This window comes from Pterocles gutturalis, unplaced genomic scaffold (assembly GCF_000699245.1).
Source record: "Pterocles gutturalis isolate BGI_N339 unplaced genomic scaffold, ASM69924v1 scaffold32757, whole genome shotgun sequence".
NCBI classification, from domain to species: Eukaryota; Metazoa; Chordata; class Aves; order Pterocliformes; family Pteroclidae; genus Pterocles; species Pterocles gutturalis.
In genome coordinates, this window is record NW_010116656.1 from 17,551 (window position 1) to 40,515 (window position 22,965).

Here is a 22,965-nt window from a genome sequence, read left to right on the forward strand (position 1 = left end):
TTTAACAGAAGACAACATCTGCCAGAATGATTTATTTATATGAGTTATTGAATTACACTTGAGTTCACTTGAGGGATATGCATGCAGGTGTAGATGAATGTTGCAGATGATTCAAGTGAAGAACCATCATACACATAAAAAGAGACAAATTTATTTTTGTTTTTATATTTATCCAAATAAATTTTCGTTTTCAGTGTTAGGCATTACACTCAGGTTTTCCATTTACTGGAAGATATCATGTGCATATTATGAGAAACTGTATGCTTCAGCTTACAGGAAGTTTTCCAAGAAACCTTACTTCTTGGAATGTGCCTATATTTTACATCAGACCATAACTGGACATAGCCAGGATCCAAAGTTTACTCCCTCCTAAGTCCTATGCAGGAGTCAGGATTGCTCTTTTCAGCTTTTCAGCTGTCAAGTGGTGCTTGTGGAAAGGCAGCCTCGTCTCATGTTCCCTAAGAACATACTCTAGTCAACAAAAGCTCACAGAGTGCAGAGTCTGTCCTTTCTGTGCTCCTCGTGACCATGCATCTGCTTATCTGCAGCACTAGCTACTATATAATCTCTACATATAAAACCCTTTGTATCATGGTGCCGCACATTCTTAACTGTTGATGTCATCATGATACACTTATGCAGTGAGATGGGTTGATCTTATGAGCAGGAATTAGTGGCAGAGAGAACTAATGCCCAGGTCTTCAAAGGTACCTATGTAACTAACTACCACTAATTGCCATAGGAGTTGTGTCTATAAATGTCTGTGATGAGCTGTGTAAGTAAATTGGTGTCGTTCTTGTCCTGAGAGCAGCCACCTTGTTGCTGACACAGGTTCATGCATTGTCAAGAAATTCAGTGTTGCTATCTGAGTATCACCCCTGTTCCAAGAAGGGGGAATCTCTTTGAGCCATGTTAGATGCAGTTTGTCAATTGCATTATATATCAGGAACTGCAGCAAGGAAAGAGACTTTCTGCAAAATAGAGTAGCCCCAGCCAGCTCTATCTGGCTGAAAGTACTTTCCCATAAAATAATACGACTCACATAAAGCAACTCTGAAACTACTGAGGATGTCTGCAATCACAGAAACGCTTCTTAGCAATAACCTCAGAAAATGAGAAAGTAGTGATGAAAAGAAGCATTGAGACATTGTTCTAGTATAAATGTGCCTAAATAGAGTGTCATGAAGTGGATGTTGGAAAACTTTATACATGAAACTAGAATTCCACTTTAAAAACACCACGCTTACACGGAGCACTGCACATAATGCAATAGATGAGGTTGGAGAGCCACCTCCTAGCCATCCTCCTGTCTGGGGACCTTTAGAAAGAAAGATAACAGACTGCCACTAAAAGATATAGCAAAAGAGCTAGTTAGGTTCAAGCACATCCTTTTGTACAGTGCACAGCAGTGTCCTTACAGAAGTGCAGGCAGACACCGGTTCACTCTGCCCCTCATAGAATCATAGAATCATTAAGGTCGGAAAAGACCTCAAGGATCATCAAGTCCAACCCACACCACCTAACTCACTAAACCATGTCCCTAAGCACCACATCTACACATTTCTTGAACACCTCCAGGGATGGTGACTCCACCACTTCCCTGGGCAGCCTGTTCCAAGACAAACAAAAATGTCAAACAGATTCATTAGCACTCATCTGCCAGTTGTGCCACCTCTAACTACATGACTCCTTGTTTGGAGCTGGCTTGCACCTGGCTTGCTTGGAGCACAACTGGAGTGAGCTCAGGGCCACCTGAGAAGTACCACGTAGACAGACCCTCACGTCAGTCTACAAACAGGGGACAATGAGATCATGAAAGTAACAAGAAGCTTCAGGAGCACATATGGAAAAGCACTGCTTGGACTAGGCTGCAATATTAAAAGGTTCAAAGTAAAGAAAGAAAAAAGAAGTTGAAACCCCAAACCCAACAAGCAGAAGCTCAGTAGAGTAGGTCTGTTGAGCGCTGTTTTATGGGCACCCTTCAGAGAGAGTACAAAAGCACTGGTAAGCAACTGGTAAGTGACTCTCTGGTGCTAAAGGAGCTTACTGAAAACACTGATAGATTTTCTTTTTTGTGCACTTGGTTTCACCTCTCTGCTTTGCCAACTGCTGTATGTAAAATCACTTATAGTGCATTTGGAAATGACATTTTTGTCTGAAAAAAATATGGCTTGCTTTATAGCTTGGAAGTAATTTCCTATTTGTCTGCAGTAATGCATATGCTATCCTTAAAGCTTTAGTTCCTTTCTTTTCCTGATAGTGGGACTATATTTCTTATAAATCATCTGTGGCATCACACTGAGCTCTTGCTGGGGCAGCTATACTTGAAGAACAGATATATAGCAGAATATAAGCACCCATGTATTTAAGTGTGCTAGTTGTGGGCAGTGTGGTATATTTTTATTTCTTGTTATGGCCGTTTGATTTTTCTCTCCCCTGGAAAATGCCTATGTCTGCTTTTGCCTAGGTAGTCTAGTTAATCTAAACGTAAAAATAACACACAAAATTTGGGAAAAGTAGCTCACTGTTAGTATTCTAACATGCAGAATTCTAGAGTGCCTGAAACTGCAGTGTGTGGGAACTCTCACAAAAATGGTACTCGCTATCTTTCTAACACTGCTCTCTGATGTTCAAAGCCCACTAAAAAAAACCCAAGAAAACCAGAGTGGTCATTGTAAAAAAAACGAAGCAGTATATAAGAGGCAGTAAAATGAAGACTAGCTTCCTGTATATACAGTATATTACTATGTCGGACTCACAGGAATATGCCACATCTCTGCTACCACATCCTCCTCTGAAAGAATTACATTTGCCAGATGTCTGACATCTTTTGAGCCTTCTATCTATAGCTGTGGACTGGGCTGTGGTCTGAGCATTATTTGCTCACACAGTGGCCTAATGATCAGAAAAGAATAAGATTAAGAACAATCATCCTGATTAACTGAGAGTGCTTTTGTTCAGAATTAAGAGCCCAGAGCCCGTAAGGGAAACAGTCCACCTTTAGTATTGCCAAATAAACTAGAAAACCAAAACCTCTTTATCATTCTTGGTGCTATCAAAGGAAGGGGCTCTGTAATTAACATAGCTGGCTATGCGACACTACGGGTGTGTTTTAAGCACAATATGAATTTCATAAACTGATAAAGTAGAGTACATGGAATTTAGCTGCAGTTGGCAATACCATTCTGGATTACGAATGGTACATGAAAAGCACTGAAACATTACAAAATGACAGAATTAAGGCTGTGGACTATAAATTCACCTCTAGCTTGAGCGTAGCATCTGTACAGTTATTGCTAATATAGCCAAGCACTTTGGTCCCCCTCTCTGTATCTTCGTCCGTGTACAGAAAGGACATTTCTCATACAGTAAGGACCTTTCCAATACTTTGGTTTACTCTCATGTTCTATACATCTACATTTTTTTCAACCAATAGGAGAGAGTCCTATTTATTAAACTGCACCTTTCATAGCAGGACAGGTCTTTCCTTCACACTGAACGAGGTAAGGGTCCCATGGAAAAATTTAAAGTCATTACAGACTGTATTATAACATATAAAAATACAAGAAGAAAAATCTGATTTTTCACAAATGACCTTAATTTTGAGATTTCTTAAATAGTGGGGGCTTCACTTTGCTATCTTTAACTATTTTGGTTTTTGAAAAAATGTGAGTATTGTGTTTTTTGAAAAAAAAATGAGTAGTGGTTTGCACAAAGGTCCTGTATTTTGATAGTTGGCCTATTCTAATAATTTCAATCTCTATATATTTTTTTCCTACAGCATTTTTCTGTGTCTCCCTATATATTTATTATGTACTAAAGCTACTATGACAATACAATATATAAATTTAAAAATAATAATTAAGATCTCTGGAAAGTGTGACCTATCAATTTCTTCCTAATTAACTACTCTTCTTGGAAGACAGACAATACCAGTATTAATAGTACAAAAGGCAGATGCAATGTGAATACTTGAGGGGATTATATGGAGGAACTTAATGTGGTAATAAAGCAATCACTGCTGAATAGACATGAGCAGAAGAGGAAAAAAAAAGATGTGTAAATTTATGAGCTGTAAATTTGAGCTAATTATGTACTTCAAAGGGTCATTCAATATCATTAAAAATGAAAGTCTTTTTACAGCCAAATGTACAAGCAATTAAGAGCCTAAATCATGACTGAATTTTTGTAATAACAAGGATCAAGTATAGCATATGGAAATTTAAAAGGAAAGGAAACACAGTTAACATATGCAACCCATCCTGAAAGAAAAATGCAAACAGCACAATGCCTTAAGTCCTATGCATAGTTGGTATCAAACAAGAAAGCCATAAATAATACAGAGTTCACATACTTAATGAAACTCCATCTTGGGCATACTAGTGTCCCTCTATCAAGAAGTACACCAACCGTCTGCCAGTATCCCCTGGCAAAATAAAATCTCCCTAGCATATTCAGAATATAAATCCCTTTTATTAATAATGGAAAATTCCAGCCCAATGTGACTGGAAATAAGACAGTACAGGCAAAAATACAGATAAAACACAGTGCTTTCATATTTTCAAGTGATAATGTTCATAGTCGCTGCTGTAAGTTGTAGTGGCAATTTTGTAGAGACAAGTAGCCCAGGTATATGTTGTTCAAATGTCGTGGTTTGGTTGAGATAGTCCTTGAATCTCACTAAACATAAAAAAAAAAAAAAAATCTCTTGTGTATTAGTTTGACTTTGCTTTTGCTGTGGACAAAGGATCTTCCCTGTTTGCCCTCACTCAGATGGAAATCTGGGAAATGGATCTGTTCCAAACAGTGTAGCACAGAGTACTCAACAGGAAGGTTACGTAACATAAACTTCATTTGTGTTCATTTTTGTCATTATGAAATATGATGCATAATTTTAACTACTGTGGGATAGTATTTATTATTTTTCTATAGTTTGGAAAAGAAAAAGTATCACGAATAAACTATTAGCAGGACGTATTTTTCCTATTACAACTTTTTGCCATTACCTTGAAGAATGTTTGACTGAGACAGATATACCAAAAAACAATTAAAATGCATTTGAAAACTTTAAAGAACACAGCAAGAAATTGCATAGCGTACAAGATAACAGTTAGAAGGAAACACCTGCAAGCAGACTGAGGAAACTTATGTCAATCTTCCTCATAAATGACTAATGTCAGAAACTAAACAAGATCGAATACCACCAAATGCTTTAAATTTGAGAGTGTCCATTCAGATAAACTCTCACATGTAAACAAAAGGGATAAAAAACCCTCTGTGATTCATGTTGCTATTTTTCTGTTGGGAATGACATAAACAGGGGTACCTATTAAATGGTCTATATTATCTGAAACACAAGGACACCAAAGCCTATGTTCTTCCTATGAACAATGCACGTTACTTAGGATGATGAGTATGCCTGTCACGAATCAAAGCTAATTATTGTCTTACTCGTAATGAAGCAGCACACTATTTTGTTTTGCTGGGGCTTCAGTGAAGAAAATGCGGAGAAGTTATGTGCTGTGTCTAAGCTGCTCTGAAAGCACAGCCTGCAGAGGGGCTGTCAGGATGGCACACTCCCTCTCTGCTCACACTGACTGCAGACAGATTCCCCTAAAAGGGAGGTTCGGTACCTTTAGTTTGGCCGGTAGGCATGTTATGTTGCTTATCTTTCTCTACAAGTAAATTCTGATAAAATGGCTGCAATGGTTTGTGATGATTTTGTTAGTGTTAGTATATATTTTTACATTGAAACAATTTGGGTTTTTAAATGAAGAAACTTACAAAAGACATCTCCTCTAAGGCTTCGCTCGTGGTCAATTTGATTCTCAAAATCTTCCCTCTCCTCTTCGTCTGACTCTTCTGCCTCCTCTTCTGCAGTAGCTTCACTTTCTTTCTCTTCCTCAGTGTAGATCCTGCCAAGATGAATACCACCTTCGTAGTCCAATGACTGCAAGTGGGTCTTAGAAGCCGGTGTCATGGCTGCTTCTGGGATTGCATTCTTGATTGTTTCATGCTTTTTTACACTGTTTTTATGTACAAGAAGTTTCTTTATTGTATCCTTAGCTGTTCCAGGGATTCTTACAATTTCCTTCACTGACTTTTCAGGGATAACTAGAACCAAGAAGAAAATATTAAATATTCACCTAAGGAATCATTCAGCAATGACAACATTTATAAATGGCACCATGGTGTCCTTTACAATGTCTAGAGACCCATACAGCCAAATTCTCTACTATGACATATAAGTTCAGCTCTTCACAGGAATGAATATGCATGTGTTTAGCTCTGCTGTATAGACAATCCTCTGTTTGAGTTACAGTGAAAACATCAAAGCAACCCTCTTTCATAACCTCATTTGTACTCCTGTGCAACACAGGCCATAGAGCCCCTTACATTAATTACTTTTACACTGGAGCTTGTGTAAAATAAGTTATCCTTCTGCAATTTGTGGACTATTAGAAATTGTCCATGGAGGTGTGATTCCCTGCATAACAAATGTCAGCCTACTAGCAATGAGCATTTTTCTTAGCTATTATTTGTGAACATCTCTGGCCTCACTCTCCTTGCACCACAGGCTGAAAGCCACTGAAATGGAGCGTATTTTGAGAAGAGATGTATCAAGCTGCTCCGTCACATTTCATTTAGCTCTAAGAGATATTGAGTTCTAAGGGTTCATCTAACCCCCAAAATTCAGAGAGGTATCCAAGAATGCCAAAGTATTATCTTCTTGCAATTCCAGGGTGGGTTAGAAGATAAATGCAAAATTTCTTGAGATTATTACTGTTTTATGATTCCTCTTGGCTGCAAAACACTAAAAGGAAAACCAGCCTTGTACAATCTTGCAACCTTGGATTCTGCTCAGAAACACAAAGGCCGCCAGAAACTAAAAACTTAAGAGTGGGTTAAAAATCAGTTGAGATTGTTCAAATCTGTAAAACAGAAGAAAAAAAATCAGAATTTGAGGTTTTCCCTATTATGAAACATAATAAAGTCAAATGTCTTCTATATCCAGGCAAAAACATCCAAACATTCATTAATAAGAGAACATTTTTACAGGCAGCCCCAATTTTCAAATCATGCTTTCCTTGTCAATTTATTGAGTTTCATTCACAAGCCTCCCGTTTCTTTTAAAATTCAATTTTTTTTTTTCTCTCTATAATCATCAAATGATGTTTGGATGCTTGAATGAGGGACATTTTCATGGGAACCCATTTGAAGATGCATTTCTAGGGATGATGGGGATTGGTTCTCCAGCAGTGGCGGGACCCAGTAGCAGTGCAAAGGGCTCCTTTGAGAGAGTATGTTGGCCAGCTGTTCTCCATGTTCTCTTAAGACAGGAAAATTATCAGTTTACATGAAATGAGGAGATATTTTGATTACATATTATGAAAAACTTGTTTACTAACCTTGCTATAGGAGCAAGCCACTTAGATTATTTGAACTGTATCACTAGAAATTTTTAAAAATCATTAGACTACCATCTGTCATTAACATGCTGGATATGACCTGCCTCAGAGCAAAAGAACTCACTGATCTTTTTTAGTACCTTCCAGATGTACTGTTCTGTCATCTGACAAAGACTGATGGCTCTTTGTGCTGATGGCCAAATCATAACAGAGGGTTAAAGCTAAGACTACTTCAGATCAGTTTGTTCAAGGTATGTGTACAGTACAAAGTGAATTCAAAGGAGAAATTATGGCAATATTGCAGGTGTTGCTTTTTATCAGCAACATCAGTTGCTGCTCAACATCAGTCGAGGAACACCGCTGTGCCAAAACTAGGTCTGGAAGGGTTTGTGTGACAAATATGCAAGTTTTAGAGAAGACATAGATCTGAGGAGTTCTAGTTTATGAGATTATTCCATCCCACCATAAGGATTCCACTAGAGTTAACCAAGTCCCTACCTGTCATCATACCAGAGCTACTGAGGAAGAGAGTGTCCTTGGGGCTTAAAGTCCGTGGCAATAGACTTTGCGGCTTGAGACAATGAGGCTTTTGAATCATCTCAGGATTTCATAACTGCTGTGACACGACCAGTCAGTATGCAATGATATACTGAGCCCTCTAGTGTTGGCCACAGCCTGAATGTGTGTGGGTGAGGAAGAAGGACTGTTAAGTAGGATAGCACAACCATATCATAAGCTACTGACAGCCTTCTGCAGTTTGAGTCCTTTATGTGAAATACCTAAGAAATAATGAGCTCTTCCATAGATGGAGACTTTCCACCAATGGGTCAGAATAGCCTTATATACTGCTTCCCATCTTTAGTATCAGTATGTCAGTACTGAAGCCTCAGTGCCTACAGCTTTTTGGATTGCAAACGGTGAGAGAAGTCAGCTATTTTTGTGTCCCTCTGCTTTTACTGTCTAGTGATTGCATTATCAGGGCAAGAATATGTTTCTATTTTGCTCCTCACTTCATAATAATAAAAACTTTCTAGTAGTATTTTGGGACAGATGGACTGGACTTGTTACTTTGGGTAGTACTTTTTTTTTTTTTCTTCACAGAAACATAGCAGAGGAAAAAACACCAGTTAATCAAATTGAACTGTAGCCTACTAGGAAAAGGGGAAAGTTCCCTGAATTTATATTTATTTCTGGAAAATACAATTCCATCACTGTGAATTCATCACATTTTATTTATGGCAAATGTAGCTACATGCTATTTAGTATGCCAAGAGCAAAATCAGACTCTCTTGGTGTGCTCACTGGAGCATTCAGATTTTCTGAGGCTGCAGTTGGAGATATAAAGTAAATGGATGCCAATAAAAATAAATCAAAATTGAATATTTTTATTTTCCTTTGGATAAAGTTTGTAGTCTTGTTTGTCAGATACTTGCAAGTAAACTCTTTACTTATACTCCACTACGGGAGCCTTTCCTCTGGAGGGTGATGTCAGGAAGGATGTAAGGTTCTCTGGGTCTAAACTCAGAATGCAGAAATGAAAATTAACAGGAAAGCTTCATTCGAAACAAATTTCCCCTTGACAATCAGTAACAAGAAACTTCAGGCTGTTAATAAAGAGGCTACGGAGATTTTCAAGCCAGAACTGACTGCTCTGCAAGCCTGAACATCTGCTTTTAGTTTCTGCTTTGAAGTCTTCTTAGTGAAATGAAAAATTCTAACAGCTCAGCATAATAACCTCTGTGGTGTCAGAAAACCAATCTCCTTCTATTTGCAAAACTAAGCAGTACAGCAAGTTAACTGACAGGAGTGACAAAAATAGGGGGATGTAAGTGTATAAATCCCCACGTACTTGCAGACCGCAGTTGGCTGCTGCAATATGAAAATCTGCATGCTCATGGGGACAAAGAGGGACTAGACACCAAGTATATTGTAGGATATATCACTAATATCCTTCATATCTGCATTCAGCTTTAGAGTAGCCTGAGGTGTGGATTTAAAGCTTTTTAGATCTACCCATAAATTGCAGGAGGAATAATCCTGTGTAAGGATGGACCACCTTAAACTCAGTCTGTTCAGTTGAACCCACTGCCTGTGGACTTGCCTGAATGAATGGCTCTCCTATGACAATCTGGTGTGCTATGGCTGAGGCAGTGATTTTTCAGGACCCTCTGCCCCAAGACATTTATATAAATATACAGGTGTTGTTCACAAACATTTATCCATTCATATAACTGCACAGAGAATTTTGGAAAGTGAAATGAAATGCATTTCATCCCAACTCTTCTTTATGTACCTTCCATCCAGAAGCATGTAGATTAACACTTCCTGCTCTTATACCGTTTGTGTTTATTACCCTAGTATGAAAATATCTCAGCTTTTAAAGGTATTTCACGTCCTTGAATTAGAGAGAATTAAAGCAAGAGGTTGAAAAACAAAGGCAAATGGTGGCTGAGGGCTACAAGTAAATCTTTTCTGTCATCAGTTGCTGTGTAGGATGTCTAATGACCAAGTTGTGAAAGTTGAGTTGGAAAAAATACAGAGAGAGCAACTGCCAACCCCCTGTCTCTGTGCTGTATTGTGTAAAGGGAGACACTCTGGGGATGATACAGGAGAGGGACAGAGAGTGATCTACTTTCCTCCCACACACCCTGTGACCGCAGCCAGCACTGGCTGGGGCTCTGACCATAAGGGGCTGCAAGAGGAGACAGCCCACTCTGCACTCCAGCAGGCTCTGCATTGCTTCCACCTTCACACCTAGCAATATATTTTAAAAACTCAGTGAGAGATAAGCCTAGGAGATTGGCTTAGAAGTCCTTTTGTAGCTCCCTTTGTAGCTTCTGTATATAAAAGTTGGAGAGGGGATGAGGGATACAGACAACCGTTTATCACATTTAGGGAGAGTTTATAGATGTGAGTAAAGATTAGAACAGCAGGATACAGTTTCAGAATCAGTCTAAAAAGTCCCCGACCTCATAATGAAGGATGTATTTTTGAGAGAGTTTGGAGAGACTCTTTAAGAGATTCTGAAAGCTTTAATAGATAGGTTAAAACACAGATTATAGATTATTATTCTCTTATATGCACCATGGACTATCATCTAGCAATATATATTTCTAGCCTGTTTCTTTTCTAAAATTCTTACTATCTTATTTGTGGAAAGATGCTTTGAGAAATCAAGGCAAGTTCACCATGCTGGACTATACTTCATACATGACTAAACCAGCCAGCAATGCTTCCAGTAGGAAATGTGGGATGACAAAAGCCTAAGTGTTATTCATTAAAGGATGACAGCAGTATTTGCCTCCATACTGAAAATTGTAAGAATCTCACCAGTGATACGACCAGAATCGCTTTTTAAGCTTTGAAATTTTATGATGTCAAACCCAACTTTTCTCAGGACTGGCAAGTTTATAAAAAAGCCAAATCATATATGGGGTTTAGGGGTTACCCTATGAGCAAAAGAAAGAACCTGAGTAATACAAGAGGGACAAAGAGAATTGTCATGAATCCGTATTGTCATTTAGATATCCAGCAAAGCAAAATGAAGAATAGTAACCTCTGCCTCCAGCTGGGCAAAGACAAGAGTGCCATTGTTGAGCTCCTTAGAGTGATACCTGAAGGTCGTGGGCTTTAAGTGAGTACTGCTTTTTCCTGTTATTTTGTATTTTCCTACCAAAAAAGTGAATTAAAAATAGGTTTATTTTCCCTGCAGAAATTTTAATTGCTTGTAAAACCTTGTGAGACCCAATTCTTAAATAAAAGCTGGAATAGACATAGAAGCATGTGGTGAGGGAAATGTGGTTTTTCAATGCACAATAGGAAATGAGGAAACACATGAACCTGAGAACAGCAACAGATTGCAGCAACATAGAGGCCAGATGTGGAAATGGCTAGGATCCTTTTAGGGAGCATTTGAAAGGTTACACCTCAATGCATTCTCAAATGAAATGTGTGCTAGAGACAGTTCAGAAACAGCCTCTGATGTTTCAAGCATATCAGAGCACTGAATGGCAAAAGGGTGCCTGAACAATCACAGGTCATATCCATTCAAGCAGCACTGTTTGCAGCCTGGTGTTTCAGAAGCTTTCTCCTAAGTTATATATTGACATACAAATTAAATGAAACTATTTCCCCCACCTTCTGTGTGTGCAAAGCTGATTTTTACGTTCCCTCACTTACTAGGTTATTGGGTACCTTGAATCCTGTGTTCAGTTTTGGGCCCCTCACCACAAGAAGGACATTGAGGTGCTGGAGCAGGTCCAGAGAAGGGCAACGAAGCTGGTGAAGGGTCTGGAGCACAGGTCTTATGAGGAGCAGCTGAGGGAGCTGGGGTTGTTTAGTCTAGAGAAGAGGAGGCTGAGAAGAGACCTTATCACTCTCTACAACTACCTGAAAGGAGGTTGTAGTGAGGTGGGTGCTGGCCTCTTCTCTAAAGTAACAAGTGATAGGACAAGAGGAAACAACCTCAAGTTGTGCCAGGGGAGGTTTAGGCCCAGGGGTGTGGTGGAGTCACCATCCCTGGAGGTGTTCAAGACACGTGTAGATATGGTGCTTAGGGACATGGTTTAGTGAGTTAGGTGGTGTGGGTTGGACTTGATGATCCTTGAGGTCTTTTACAACCTTATGAAAACTCTTTCTATTAAATACTTTGAATAAATAATAAATTCATAAAACTTCTAAGCCTGGAGGAGTGTAATATATATATTTTATGAGTGTCAGCAGTATAGTGTAGGAGAAACAGCATACAGAAACATATATGCATAGATATGTCACATATCTTTACATACCTGTATATGTATACATACAGTTTGAGCATAGCACTGTCAAGTTCTTAATCTATAAAACAACCTAATTGAAATCAGATGTTTTGGGCTGACCCTGGCAAGGATCTTCATGATTTTTAGACACTAAGTATATCCTTGGAGTATAAAAACAAAAATGTAAAATAACTCATACTTGGGGTCCAAAGAGTACAAATGGCTTTGAAGTTGGAACTATTTATTTCAAACCAGTGCCCCTACTGAGTGAATATATTTAATATTAAATGCAGAGAAGATAATGGTTGATAAACTATCATATAGATAAAGTGCTATTCCAAATGCAGTGAGTGTCAATATCAAACCTCTGTGACCATGAAGTATAATCATAATACATATCTGATCAAGGATTACTTGAAAAAGACACAGGAAAAAAGGTTTATATATTATGTGGACTTCACCTGCTATAGAGAAGAGCTTTTAAAATGTTTTCACAACACCTTTTGTCCAAAAAAACGGAGCAGGACTTAGATGTCCTCCTGAGGAAAACATCTCTAATGACATTACGGGAAAAATATCTGCCAGGTTTTAATACAGCAATTAAATAAAAAAAGTTAATTTTAAAGACAAGAACAGCCTTTTTCTTCCTTCTTCTTGGAGGGTCGTATTCAGTTAGAACCGGACAATGACAACTTTATAGGAAGATTTTAATATAGATAGACAAACAAAGGTAAAATTATTAGTGAAAACAGTTTAGCACAGAAGTCACGGCTTTCCTCCCTTCTCTCACTTTTTGCTAAGTTAGCTGGAAACTCTTCTGGAAGGGACTGCACAGCCCCCCAAGAGGCTAGCCGTGGGATTTTGAGGAAAATACACGGTAGGCTTTTTAAAGCTATTTTCTTTGTTTCTTCAGGCCAAATGATCTTCTCTGTTCTATTTGTGATTCCTAGTGATACTATGAGACCTGGGAACTCTCAGGCAAAATGAATTTGTGCTAATAATACTTGTATCAACTGTGCAATGACTCATACAATAAATAGATTATTTCATGGAGAGGTTTGCCTTGGTTGGTATTGCAGCACTGTTTAGCATGATCTTTCCTAGAAAATGCCTTATAACTGTCAATTATTGGAGAAAAACAATGTAGCACTATTCCTGACATCCAGTGGTACTCACCAGCACAATCAATTCCATTTCCTCTGTAGCCCTGTTTACATTTGCATTTGAAGGATCCTTCAGTGTTGAGGCACTCTGCATGGAGATTACACCTGTGTGTATTTGTCACACATTCATTTACATCTAGGAAAAGACATAAATGCTTTAGTGAAAACTGCGTTGAAACCCAAGCTTCATGACAGCCTTTTTTTGCCAGCCATCTGTTTCCAGGTATTGTAATCACTAGTGTTAGACCAAGACAATGCAGAGACCATCAGAGGCAGAAGAATTCACACTAACATCAGCCCCAATTGCACAACTACTGGCACATGCATCCATGGAAAATGTAGATCATCCCAGTCAAGAAAAAGTGAGCGTAGTCATTTTCTGACTGAGAGCAGGATTCAAACTACAGGTTGTATACACTGTTCTATTGAAAAAATGCAAAAAGCACCAAGAGAATGTATGACATCAGTGAAAAAAAAATTCACCAAATCTTCCTCACTCTTTCACACACTCTAGAAGAAATGTAATTGAAAGTAACATGGAGCATGCCAAGATTTAGAAATCTTCTATCTGCCTCTAACATTCCAGCATACACATGATGCTGTATGAAAAAAGTATGATCAGGAACAATGCAGTAGAAAATACTACATTCAACTGACAGCAAAATGTACAGGCATCGGGAGTAACTGATTTTGCTCTCCTTTTCCATTATTTTATTACACCACAAAGATGTTCCTGATTTTTCCCACATGAGGGAGCCAAGTTCTTGCACAAAGTTTTGCACCACTTGCATTTTATCCAGGCTGCTTCATTTTTAGCAGCTGACAGGTCCTCTCATGAGGTAGCACAGCTAGGAGACAAGTAGCAGGAAGACTGACTTAAAAATATGGTATGTCTGAGAGTGAGATCCAGGCTTGCAGATAAAATCCTGACTACTGAGACCTCACCAGTTTTCCCCCCATACATACTTATAGTATGAAAAAGTATTTTTTCCACTTAAAGACTTGCAGGTTTGCGTACAACAGGAAATGCAAACTTGAGTCTCCAAAACCTGCCTTACGATCTCCCTCCCACTCCTTACTCCCAATACCAAGCAAATATAAACAAAAAAAAACATTCATTTTCTTTTGTATGCACTTCTTGTAGTAGTTCCAACCCTTACAGGCCCTTGTGTGGTCAACTGCTTGAATGATGCTGCTACAGTGCCTGCTGCAGTAACTTATAGTTTGCTGTTCTTCTACCATTCAGCTAATGGACTGAAACAGAAGTATCGGTGTATCAACATTTGTTTTAACACCTGGGCATGTCAAGATAACTTTTTGCTTGTATTTATTTTTGCTTGGGAGAAACTTTGGCATGCGAGAGACACCTGAAAATTAATTAAAACCGATTATTTTCATACTCTTAAAAAAAATTCTGTACTGTGCATCCAAACAGCTGCTTTTACTGTCATGAAAGTATTTGATTCACATTCCTCATTATTGACACAAAAAAAAAAAAAAAAAAAAGAAAAAGATTGTAGGACTGCTCGCTTATCACAAGTTGAAAGCTGAGAGGACAAAAAATGTCTCCTTAACTAAACCTGTACCAGAATTAGCACTTCTTTGTAGTCGACTGTTGTTAACACACTATAAGTCCTTGCACATCTTGACTTGATACAATGAGGCAATTTAATTTCCAAATGCCAGTGATTAGGTTTTTCATAAGGCCATAGAGGAAACCCAGAGAAAAATTCAAATTGCCATCAAGAATATTGTTAATGTGACATCTTTTATGCATTTCTGAGGCGGTATTCCCAGATGAGGCCAACATGCTTCAGCAAATGACAGGAAAGATGTGGTCATGTAAAAGAATGAAGAAGGAAAATTCATGGGCTAAATCTTACCTACACAGTCATAACGGCTGCTGACGTATTTCAGTTCATAACCAAGCTGGCACTTGCAGTAGTAGCTTCCAAACGTGTTGATGCATCTGCGGTTGTAAGAGCAGACAGCTTTGCCAGTGGAACATTCATCGATGTCTAGAGCAGTAGAGATGCTAGTCAGATCCATGAGAAGGTGAAACAGGAAAGCAAGAACTAGTTGGGATTTGTGGGGGAATGGTTTGGTGTTGGCTATCACAAGCTGTTTAATAAATAAGTTCTGTAATTTCACACTTGGGGGTAGCTTTCGCATGTGCTCATATGAATGAAGCAGCAAAAAGTGAACTAACTTTATGGAAGATTTTGAGACTTGGCATGGTAAAGGCTAGGGTAACTGGGGACTCTCCCCACTGTGGACAATGATTTGCCCTAAGGTTGTGGTGCAGGGTCAGGACGAACTCCACAAATTCCATTATTTCCCTGAGAAAGGAAATGTCAAAGAATAGTTTAAGACAAAGGCCCAGAAACAGGAAACCGAGAGCAGCAGCAGCAGCTCTTCTATTGAATCTCTGCACCTCCCCTTGCTGGGCTAAGGCAAGACGCTGCAGGGAGAGAGTTTCCAGACTGCGAGTGGTCTGCCCAGCAAGGTTGATGACAGGGACAGATATTTTGGAGAGAGAAGAAGGAGGCTTGGCATGGGAGAAGCCTAAGAACATTACTCAACAATCACTGTAATTAAGTGTTACTGAGTTGATTTGTTTTAACGTCAAATTTAAAATAGTGCTGATTATGGCATTTGGCATTTGTCCTTCCCTATCAGTTTATCACACAGCAGTGACTTTGCACATAATTCAAAGTGCCGCATGGCTGTCCTTTACAGCTTAGAACCGCTGTGAAGTGCTGCTGGACACCACAGTGGGTCTTTTTATCATTTCTACCATTATTTTACAGTGCTTAGGTTATCAAAGGGAAGTGGACAGGAACAGATAAAATATTTAAACAAACCTGCAATCAAAATCCCTACACATTTCTGATGAGGATGTCTGCTCCCTAGCATTCAGGGCATTCCCAGACCTCTCCAGGTTCTAATTTCCCCACGCCTCTGCCAGGACCACGCTCTGTCGCAAGCTACAGGACAAACCTGCTGCACCTTATCTGAGTGTGAAGCTTATGTCTGCAGTGAACACTAAAGACTCGCTGTACTCTTAGAAACAATAGGTTTAAGTTTAATTAAAACGTATCTATAATTATTATTTTTTTCCTTCACCTATGCTCATATATAAAAGGAAAAGTGAAACACATCAATGTGCTGCCCTGCTGGTCCAGAAATAATGCAGCTGCTTAGAAGGATTAAGCTCAGGCTAATAGACAGGGATCTTCAAATGTTTATCTGTTTGTAGTGTTTCTGTGACTAATACTAGAGTATTAGGGCATTTTATAATCTATTAAGCATCTGTTATGCTATACAGCAGGAAGATGCTATCTCTTTCATTTCAGAGATGGAGAAATTATGACATACAACAAGTCATGCAGAAAGAAGAGGTCTGGTATTTCCAACCACTGGACATACCTTTTTGTCTATTTTACCTGCTACTATATGTACCAGTATTCTTCCAAATCCGTATAAGCAGCCAAGGTAAATACAAATAAACTCAATACAAAAGAATACAAATAGTTTCTTGCATAATTCAATAAGAGATTTAAGCGAACTATTAATCTTGTCAATTGTATTTAAATATATATGTCTGCAATGTTCACCTTCAAATTGCTCTTAAATAATTCAGACATGTTAACTGGGACTGGTAGCAGTCTGTGAGTCTTCTTGAATACTCAGAGCAGGACATTTCCGATTACAAACTCTTTTTATTTGAAAGAAAGAAATACCATTCTCATGTTGGAGTGTTTATAGTTTGAAAGTCTAGCCAAGTATCCATATGTGTTTATTTGATAGCTCCTAGAAGTGATAAAGTAGTCCCAGGCCATATGACCTTCACATGTGACATTACAGCTGTGTGTTAAGGAGAACAATTCATATAGTACCTGTCATTCTACACAGCACTGTCTCTTGGTCAATGCATTTATTTAATCTTTTGTTTGAAATGTTAAGTACAATATTGTTTTGGCCACTGGAGCTAAAATCAGTGTTTTATGTTTGAATGTTAAACCTCTCAACATCTAAAACATTCTTTAAGCTGTAGAAATCATTCAACCAGCACGAATTGGTAAGCAGCATCTGAAATGGATCAGCTACTGTTATTCTTTGCCTGTAAGATGTCATGTCTAAGCCGCCCTTTATGATCTGGAGGACTTGCACCATTGTGACAGAAATAGTGTAAAAATATGTGAAATCATCAATATCATTAGGTATGTTGCTAAGGACATCTTAGTACCAAGTGTTGTAAGTAATGCTTTCTTCATCACAGGAAACCCCCAGGTTAAGTGATGTTGAAGCTTCTGGAAAAAAATCTGAAAGTTTGTATTGTGGGTAATCACAGTCAAAGAAAAACCCATCCAAACACAACCCCCAAATCCTCTAATGCACTATGTCAGTAAGACAGCTTCCTGCACACAAAACATTGTAGACCTCAGAGCAATAGGGAGAAACTGAATCTGTTAATGACTCCAAATTATGTCAAAACATTTAATTGTTTTTTAAATAAATTTGGACTTGCCCAAAGAATTACATGGCCAATATTACAAGAGCAGTGGTTTTTTTAAAAGTACGCAAGCTTTACATTGCACAGCAAGTAACAGGAAACATTATTCACGCCATTGGAGAGATAGCTACCTAATAACCTTTCCCCAGACTCTTAAGTTTTTTTGGATCCTATAGAAAAGAAGCTGAGAGTGAGCTCTCTAACCATACCAATGCACGTCTTTCCGTTCGGTCCCAGCTGAAGGCCACCTGATGGACAAAGACACTGTACCTCCCCTTTGACTTCTTCACATCCATATTGGCAATTCACCATGGCACATGTCCTAGAACCTGAAAAAAAAGTATTTAAAATAACAAAAAGAGAAAAAATCTAGGCTGAGATCACACACTTAAAATTTAGATATGGATGAATGCAGAAGATTAATCAGAGCAACAAAATTCTATTAATCATTAATCAAGCTGTTCATACATTAACACATTAACAATTCAGCAGTCTATATCTTAAATTCCTTCTCCCCTTCACTTTGTTCTTTCCTTGTTTACCCTTATTCATCCTTTTTCCTCTGTTCCCATTTTTGTGACTTCAAACTATTAGCTTTTGATTTAGAGACAGAACTGCTCAAAATAGAAAAATGTGTTTTCTTTTTTTTTTTTTTAATTTTCCGTTGTAACAGTTTTACAATATAGAAAACTGCTATTTGGTAGTGAAATGTTTTTATTGCATACCATTGACCATGCTTCTAGTGTAGAATGTGATTTTTAAAACTATTTAAGCCATACGAACTTTGAAATTGCCCTTTATTTTGATCCTTTATGGAACAGATATCTGAATATAAAGAGGCGCTATCCAGAATACAAGTCTTGGTTGCCACAGATTGGTTAAGAGTGTAAATTATTGGAGATGACTTTGATTAGCCTCTAAAGAGAAACATAGGGATCTAGATCTTGCCTGAGAGACCTGCAAGAGGTTAGAGAAGTAGGAGAAATGTATTAAGTATGTAGGGAGATATTTCTAAAATCCTGAAGATATCCAGGAAGCATTAATGTTATGATGCCAGGGAGAGAAGTAGTATTTGGAAGTTTTATTACTGGAACAGATGGAGGTGTGTGCAAAGAAAGTATTTCCAGCTACTTTGCTCTGGTAGTGTTCAGGGAAACAGAACTTTTTGTTCTTTGCAAGTGAAAAGCCTGGAACAGTTGTCAATTTATTAGAGACAGAAACCAATTGCAAGAACATGAATACTGGCTACCGCTTAGGGAGGAAAAGATATTAATTTTATTCCAAAATGCAACATGTTTATTGTCAGAGATAGCAGCGCTTTCAGCATGGTGCATAATAACAGAGCAGATAGAAAAGACAATGATGTCTGCAGGTGCATAGCAATATTTTGTGATATGAATATAAAATGTAGTGCATATTAGTTCTATGTGCTATTAAAATTAATCTGTTTAATCTGTGCTAAAGTTATATTTTTGGGCTGGTTTCTTTAGATTCTGTGGCCAAGTGACAAATATTCAAGGACAAGAATTTACTATATTTGCAAAAGCATTTTACTTTTGTATGAATGAGAACATCCACAGTAGCAGGAGGTAAGAGCTTCAGAAAGACAGACTGTAAATCATAATACTTTGTTACCTTGTCTACTTCCTAAGTGGCAATAAAGAAACTTACTAAATGTTATTCTTCTCTAACTGGTAATTGTCTGTTTTCTCTTTTGTTTGAAGCTCCTGTTCCTGGCTTTGGTTAGACATAATATTGGCGTAGATGGACTGCTAATCAGATCTAGTGTAGGAATTCCTACAGAATTTGAGTGATTTTGTATAGGTACTAATTTATTAACTGTTTTAAGCAATGGTTCCCTGTGGCCCAACACCACATTCTTCTGTTACCCTTCTTCCATCTCCACACTCCCTTGGCATGGTTGCAGGCAAGCCTGCCTGCTCAGACTAGGTGGACTTCATCTTGTGAAGGAGACTTACATCATGGAGAATTTGATTCAAAAGGAGCAATAATCTGCTCGAAATATTTGCCTGAATAAAATTCTGAGATTCTACCGTTGGTTAAATAACCTAGGCTTTAACATCTGAGCACAAGCTTAAGTTAACATCAAGTGACATGGGAGGCTAGTAGACTTAACCAAGAATAATTTCTACTTGAGTAAATAATTTATTTTTTATTATAATACAATTTATTATTTATGATTTCATAATCATAGTCTGCTTAAGAAAATTTGGAACTGGAAGGTGGCAGATGGGTTGGGTTAATGAAGCACAAGCTGGATGAACATAAAGGTTTTTGCCTCCTTAACTAGAACTGCAAAGAATGAAGAGTTCCTTTCTGTGGGAAAGATGTTTTTTCTCCCCTGAAATTTGGTTTCATTCTGTGTCAGTGCTTGTTGAGGTTCCACTGAGAAATAACATTTCTGTGTGCCAAACTGAAATGCAAGCTTCAGGGCTCACAGCTGCTCAGGCAATTTTTTCATATATACTTGACACCAGCCACTGCTGCCACTGAGAAATTCAGCGTTTTGTGCTGGCTCAAGCCTGCTGGTGCAACTGCGTATTTGGTACAAATGCAGTTTCTTAAACTAGGAAACCAGTTCTGAACTAAGACTGGTTTAAAAATAATCCAGCAGAAATTGTTAGTAACAGCCTGGATCTAGTTTTCTGACTTGTTTCAGAAGTACGGCTGCAGCAAGTGTTCGTACTCAGAGCAGAGGGAGTGAGGGACGGACAGGATCAAGCTGCTGCTGGGCTCAAAGAGAAGGCAGACAGGATAGTTTCTTGTGATTGTAGTTCTGGATTCTGCCAAGTTCATCTGTCCGTAAGACAGCAGCCTTACTGAAAACTGCTTGGCATATTATGTCAGCAGATATACAAATTATCTTGGAAGAAATGGAAGGAACACATATCAATTTCCCAAGGATCTCAGAGCCTCGCAGCTGTTGTCTGCTGGTGATACCCATCGTGATTAGTAATTTAGAGGCACAACCCTGCACTGTGACACAGAGAAAGAAAACCCTCCAAAAGCTCTGGCCCCAGCCACCTTTCGCAGCAATTTCAGTCTCTCTGCCATAAGAAGGGAGAGAGTAGGAGCTCCGGCTTTTCTGCCTGCCCCAGGGCTGCAGACCCTGCCCTCCTGTGAGTGTTTGCCAAGGTTGGGTATTTTTCCAGTTATCCCAAAGCCAACAGCAAAGTTGCCGATGGACACCCTGCCTGGTGTGTGATTGTCTCCAAGGTCTGAAGATCACAGCCTGGCAGAGATTATGGTTTTCTGTCATATCCATGGGAAAGATTGTGCTGCACCCCACACAGGTAGGTCCACGGCTTTAGGACAGACCTCTCAAGCAGATTGTTCCACTGCTGAGACCAGCTAGCTTCCTTGTCCAATCGATGCATCTGCTCCAGTCCAGTGAACTCCAGAAAGGGCTGTCACCATGTTACTTAGGGTTTTGTGAAATTCAAAGCCAAAATACCAGTATGGAACAGCTCAGGTGAAGAAAAAAAAGTATTTTCTACAAACAAAACAGTGTTGTTGAAAAATGTGAAGCTTCCTCAGGTCTGAAAAATCAGGTTGGCTAAAAAAGCAGAATACTTCCCATTACACGCTGACTTAAATAAAACAGTAGGTAGAAATACAGTTTAGATAAGCCTTAGCTCAGTGAACAAATATTTGCAAGAAGCTGGTGGCAAGTGTGGGAAGCATATCAACACTCAGAGAAAATAAATGAGTCAAGGAGCACAGGAAAGTAAAGCAAGGAGTAATGGCATAAAATTTAGCACAGTAAAAAGTAGTCTATATTGGTGCTTCACTTGGATAGATTCATTCATCCTTACTCAACAGAGGAAATGAAAGGACTATAGACCAAGGTTATACCACCTGTCCTTCATCTCAAGTAAGGCTATCAAAGATTTTTACTTCTAGCAAGAAAAAAGCTCCTCTGAACACCAAAATACAAGTATAAGCTAGTTCACTTTATCCATATGCTGCCAAACACAAAGCCTCTTTCAGCTGCTGACAGTACCAGAGAGCTGAGGTAAAGACCTTCTCCTGCATAAGGTAAATTCATTCATCACAAGAAGGAAATCTGCTGGGATCAAACGCAATTAGATGATTTTGGTGTGCCTGTCCTATCAGCTCTATTACTTACTTGCACATGTGCCATCTGGCATAAGCATGTACCCGTTGAGACAATAGCACTTGTAGCTGCCATGGGTATTCATACATCTGTGTTCACAGGGACGTGGTTTCAGTCCACATTCGTTCAGATCTGCAGAAGTCATTGGAATGAAGTGAGTGCTGTGTTTATATATATGTATCCATACATATAGATGGATAATATTGTCTAGTGTCTTGAATTCCCCACAGTAAAATTGCCTGGATTGAAAATCAGCCAGCCCCTTGCAAGATGAGAGTTTACCAGACCATCTGGATGAAAGACTGCTAGCAAAACTAGCATATACAGACCTCCACACCTGAAAAACTAATGCAAACACTGTCCACATCTGGCAGCTTGTTAGGAAGAGGTGGAGGGATGGGGAGAGAACTGCAGTTACTCTCTTTTCTGGGAGTTATTTTTCTGGATTTCTCTGATTCTAGATGGAGATTTCAGCTGACCTACACATTGGTACCAAGGTTATCAGGGCAGGGCTCTCCAGCAGAGATGAGATATAATATATAAAAATCATGTGTCTTTAAGAATAAAAGGACAACCCTGAAAAATGATTCTAGACGGAGATTTCAGCTGACCTCTGTACTAGAAAGGCAAAAATGTGAGACTAAGAACAGCAAATCAGCTTGAGATAGAGTGAAACAAAGATGTATTTTTTTTCAGAGCTACACATTGGTACCAAGGTTATCAGGGCAGGGCTCTCCAGCAGAGATGAGATATAATATATAAAAATCATGTGTCTTTAAGAATAAAAGGACAACCCTGAAAAATCACAAAATCCTGAGAACAAAAGCATCTTAAATCCTACTCAAAATGCAGGATTTAAAAGGCTTTGCAGAAGATAAATTAATTTCAAATTCCCCATAGCTATCCCCCACAGGGAGGAAAACAGAATCCTGAAGAGTACGATTTCTGTGGTAGAGAGAGCAGTGCTGACAATGGCATTGGT

The 22,965-nt window shown here is 38.7% G+C and overlaps 1 protein-coding gene across 1 annotated transcript in view; it reads right to left on the bottom strand.

Moving 5' to 3' along the window:
* Positions 1 to 22,965, bottom strand: part of EGFL6 (EGF-like-domain, multiple 6) — a 36,024-nt gene that overhangs the window by 7,643 nt on the left and 5,416 nt on the right. The window contains exons 4-8 of the mRNA XM_010075576.1: positions 21,996 to 22,115; positions 18,055 to 18,174; positions 15,213 to 15,347; positions 13,343 to 13,465; positions 5,785 to 6,114 (exon numbers count right to left, since the gene is read on the bottom strand). Of these exons, the coding sequence (XP_010073878.1) occupies positions 5,785 to 6,114; positions 13,343 to 13,465; positions 15,213 to 15,347; positions 18,055 to 18,174; positions 21,996 to 22,115 (828 nt within the window). The remainder of the gene's footprint in view (positions 1 to 5,784; positions 6,115 to 13,342; positions 13,466 to 15,212; positions 15,348 to 18,054; positions 18,175 to 21,995; positions 22,116 to 22,965) is intronic.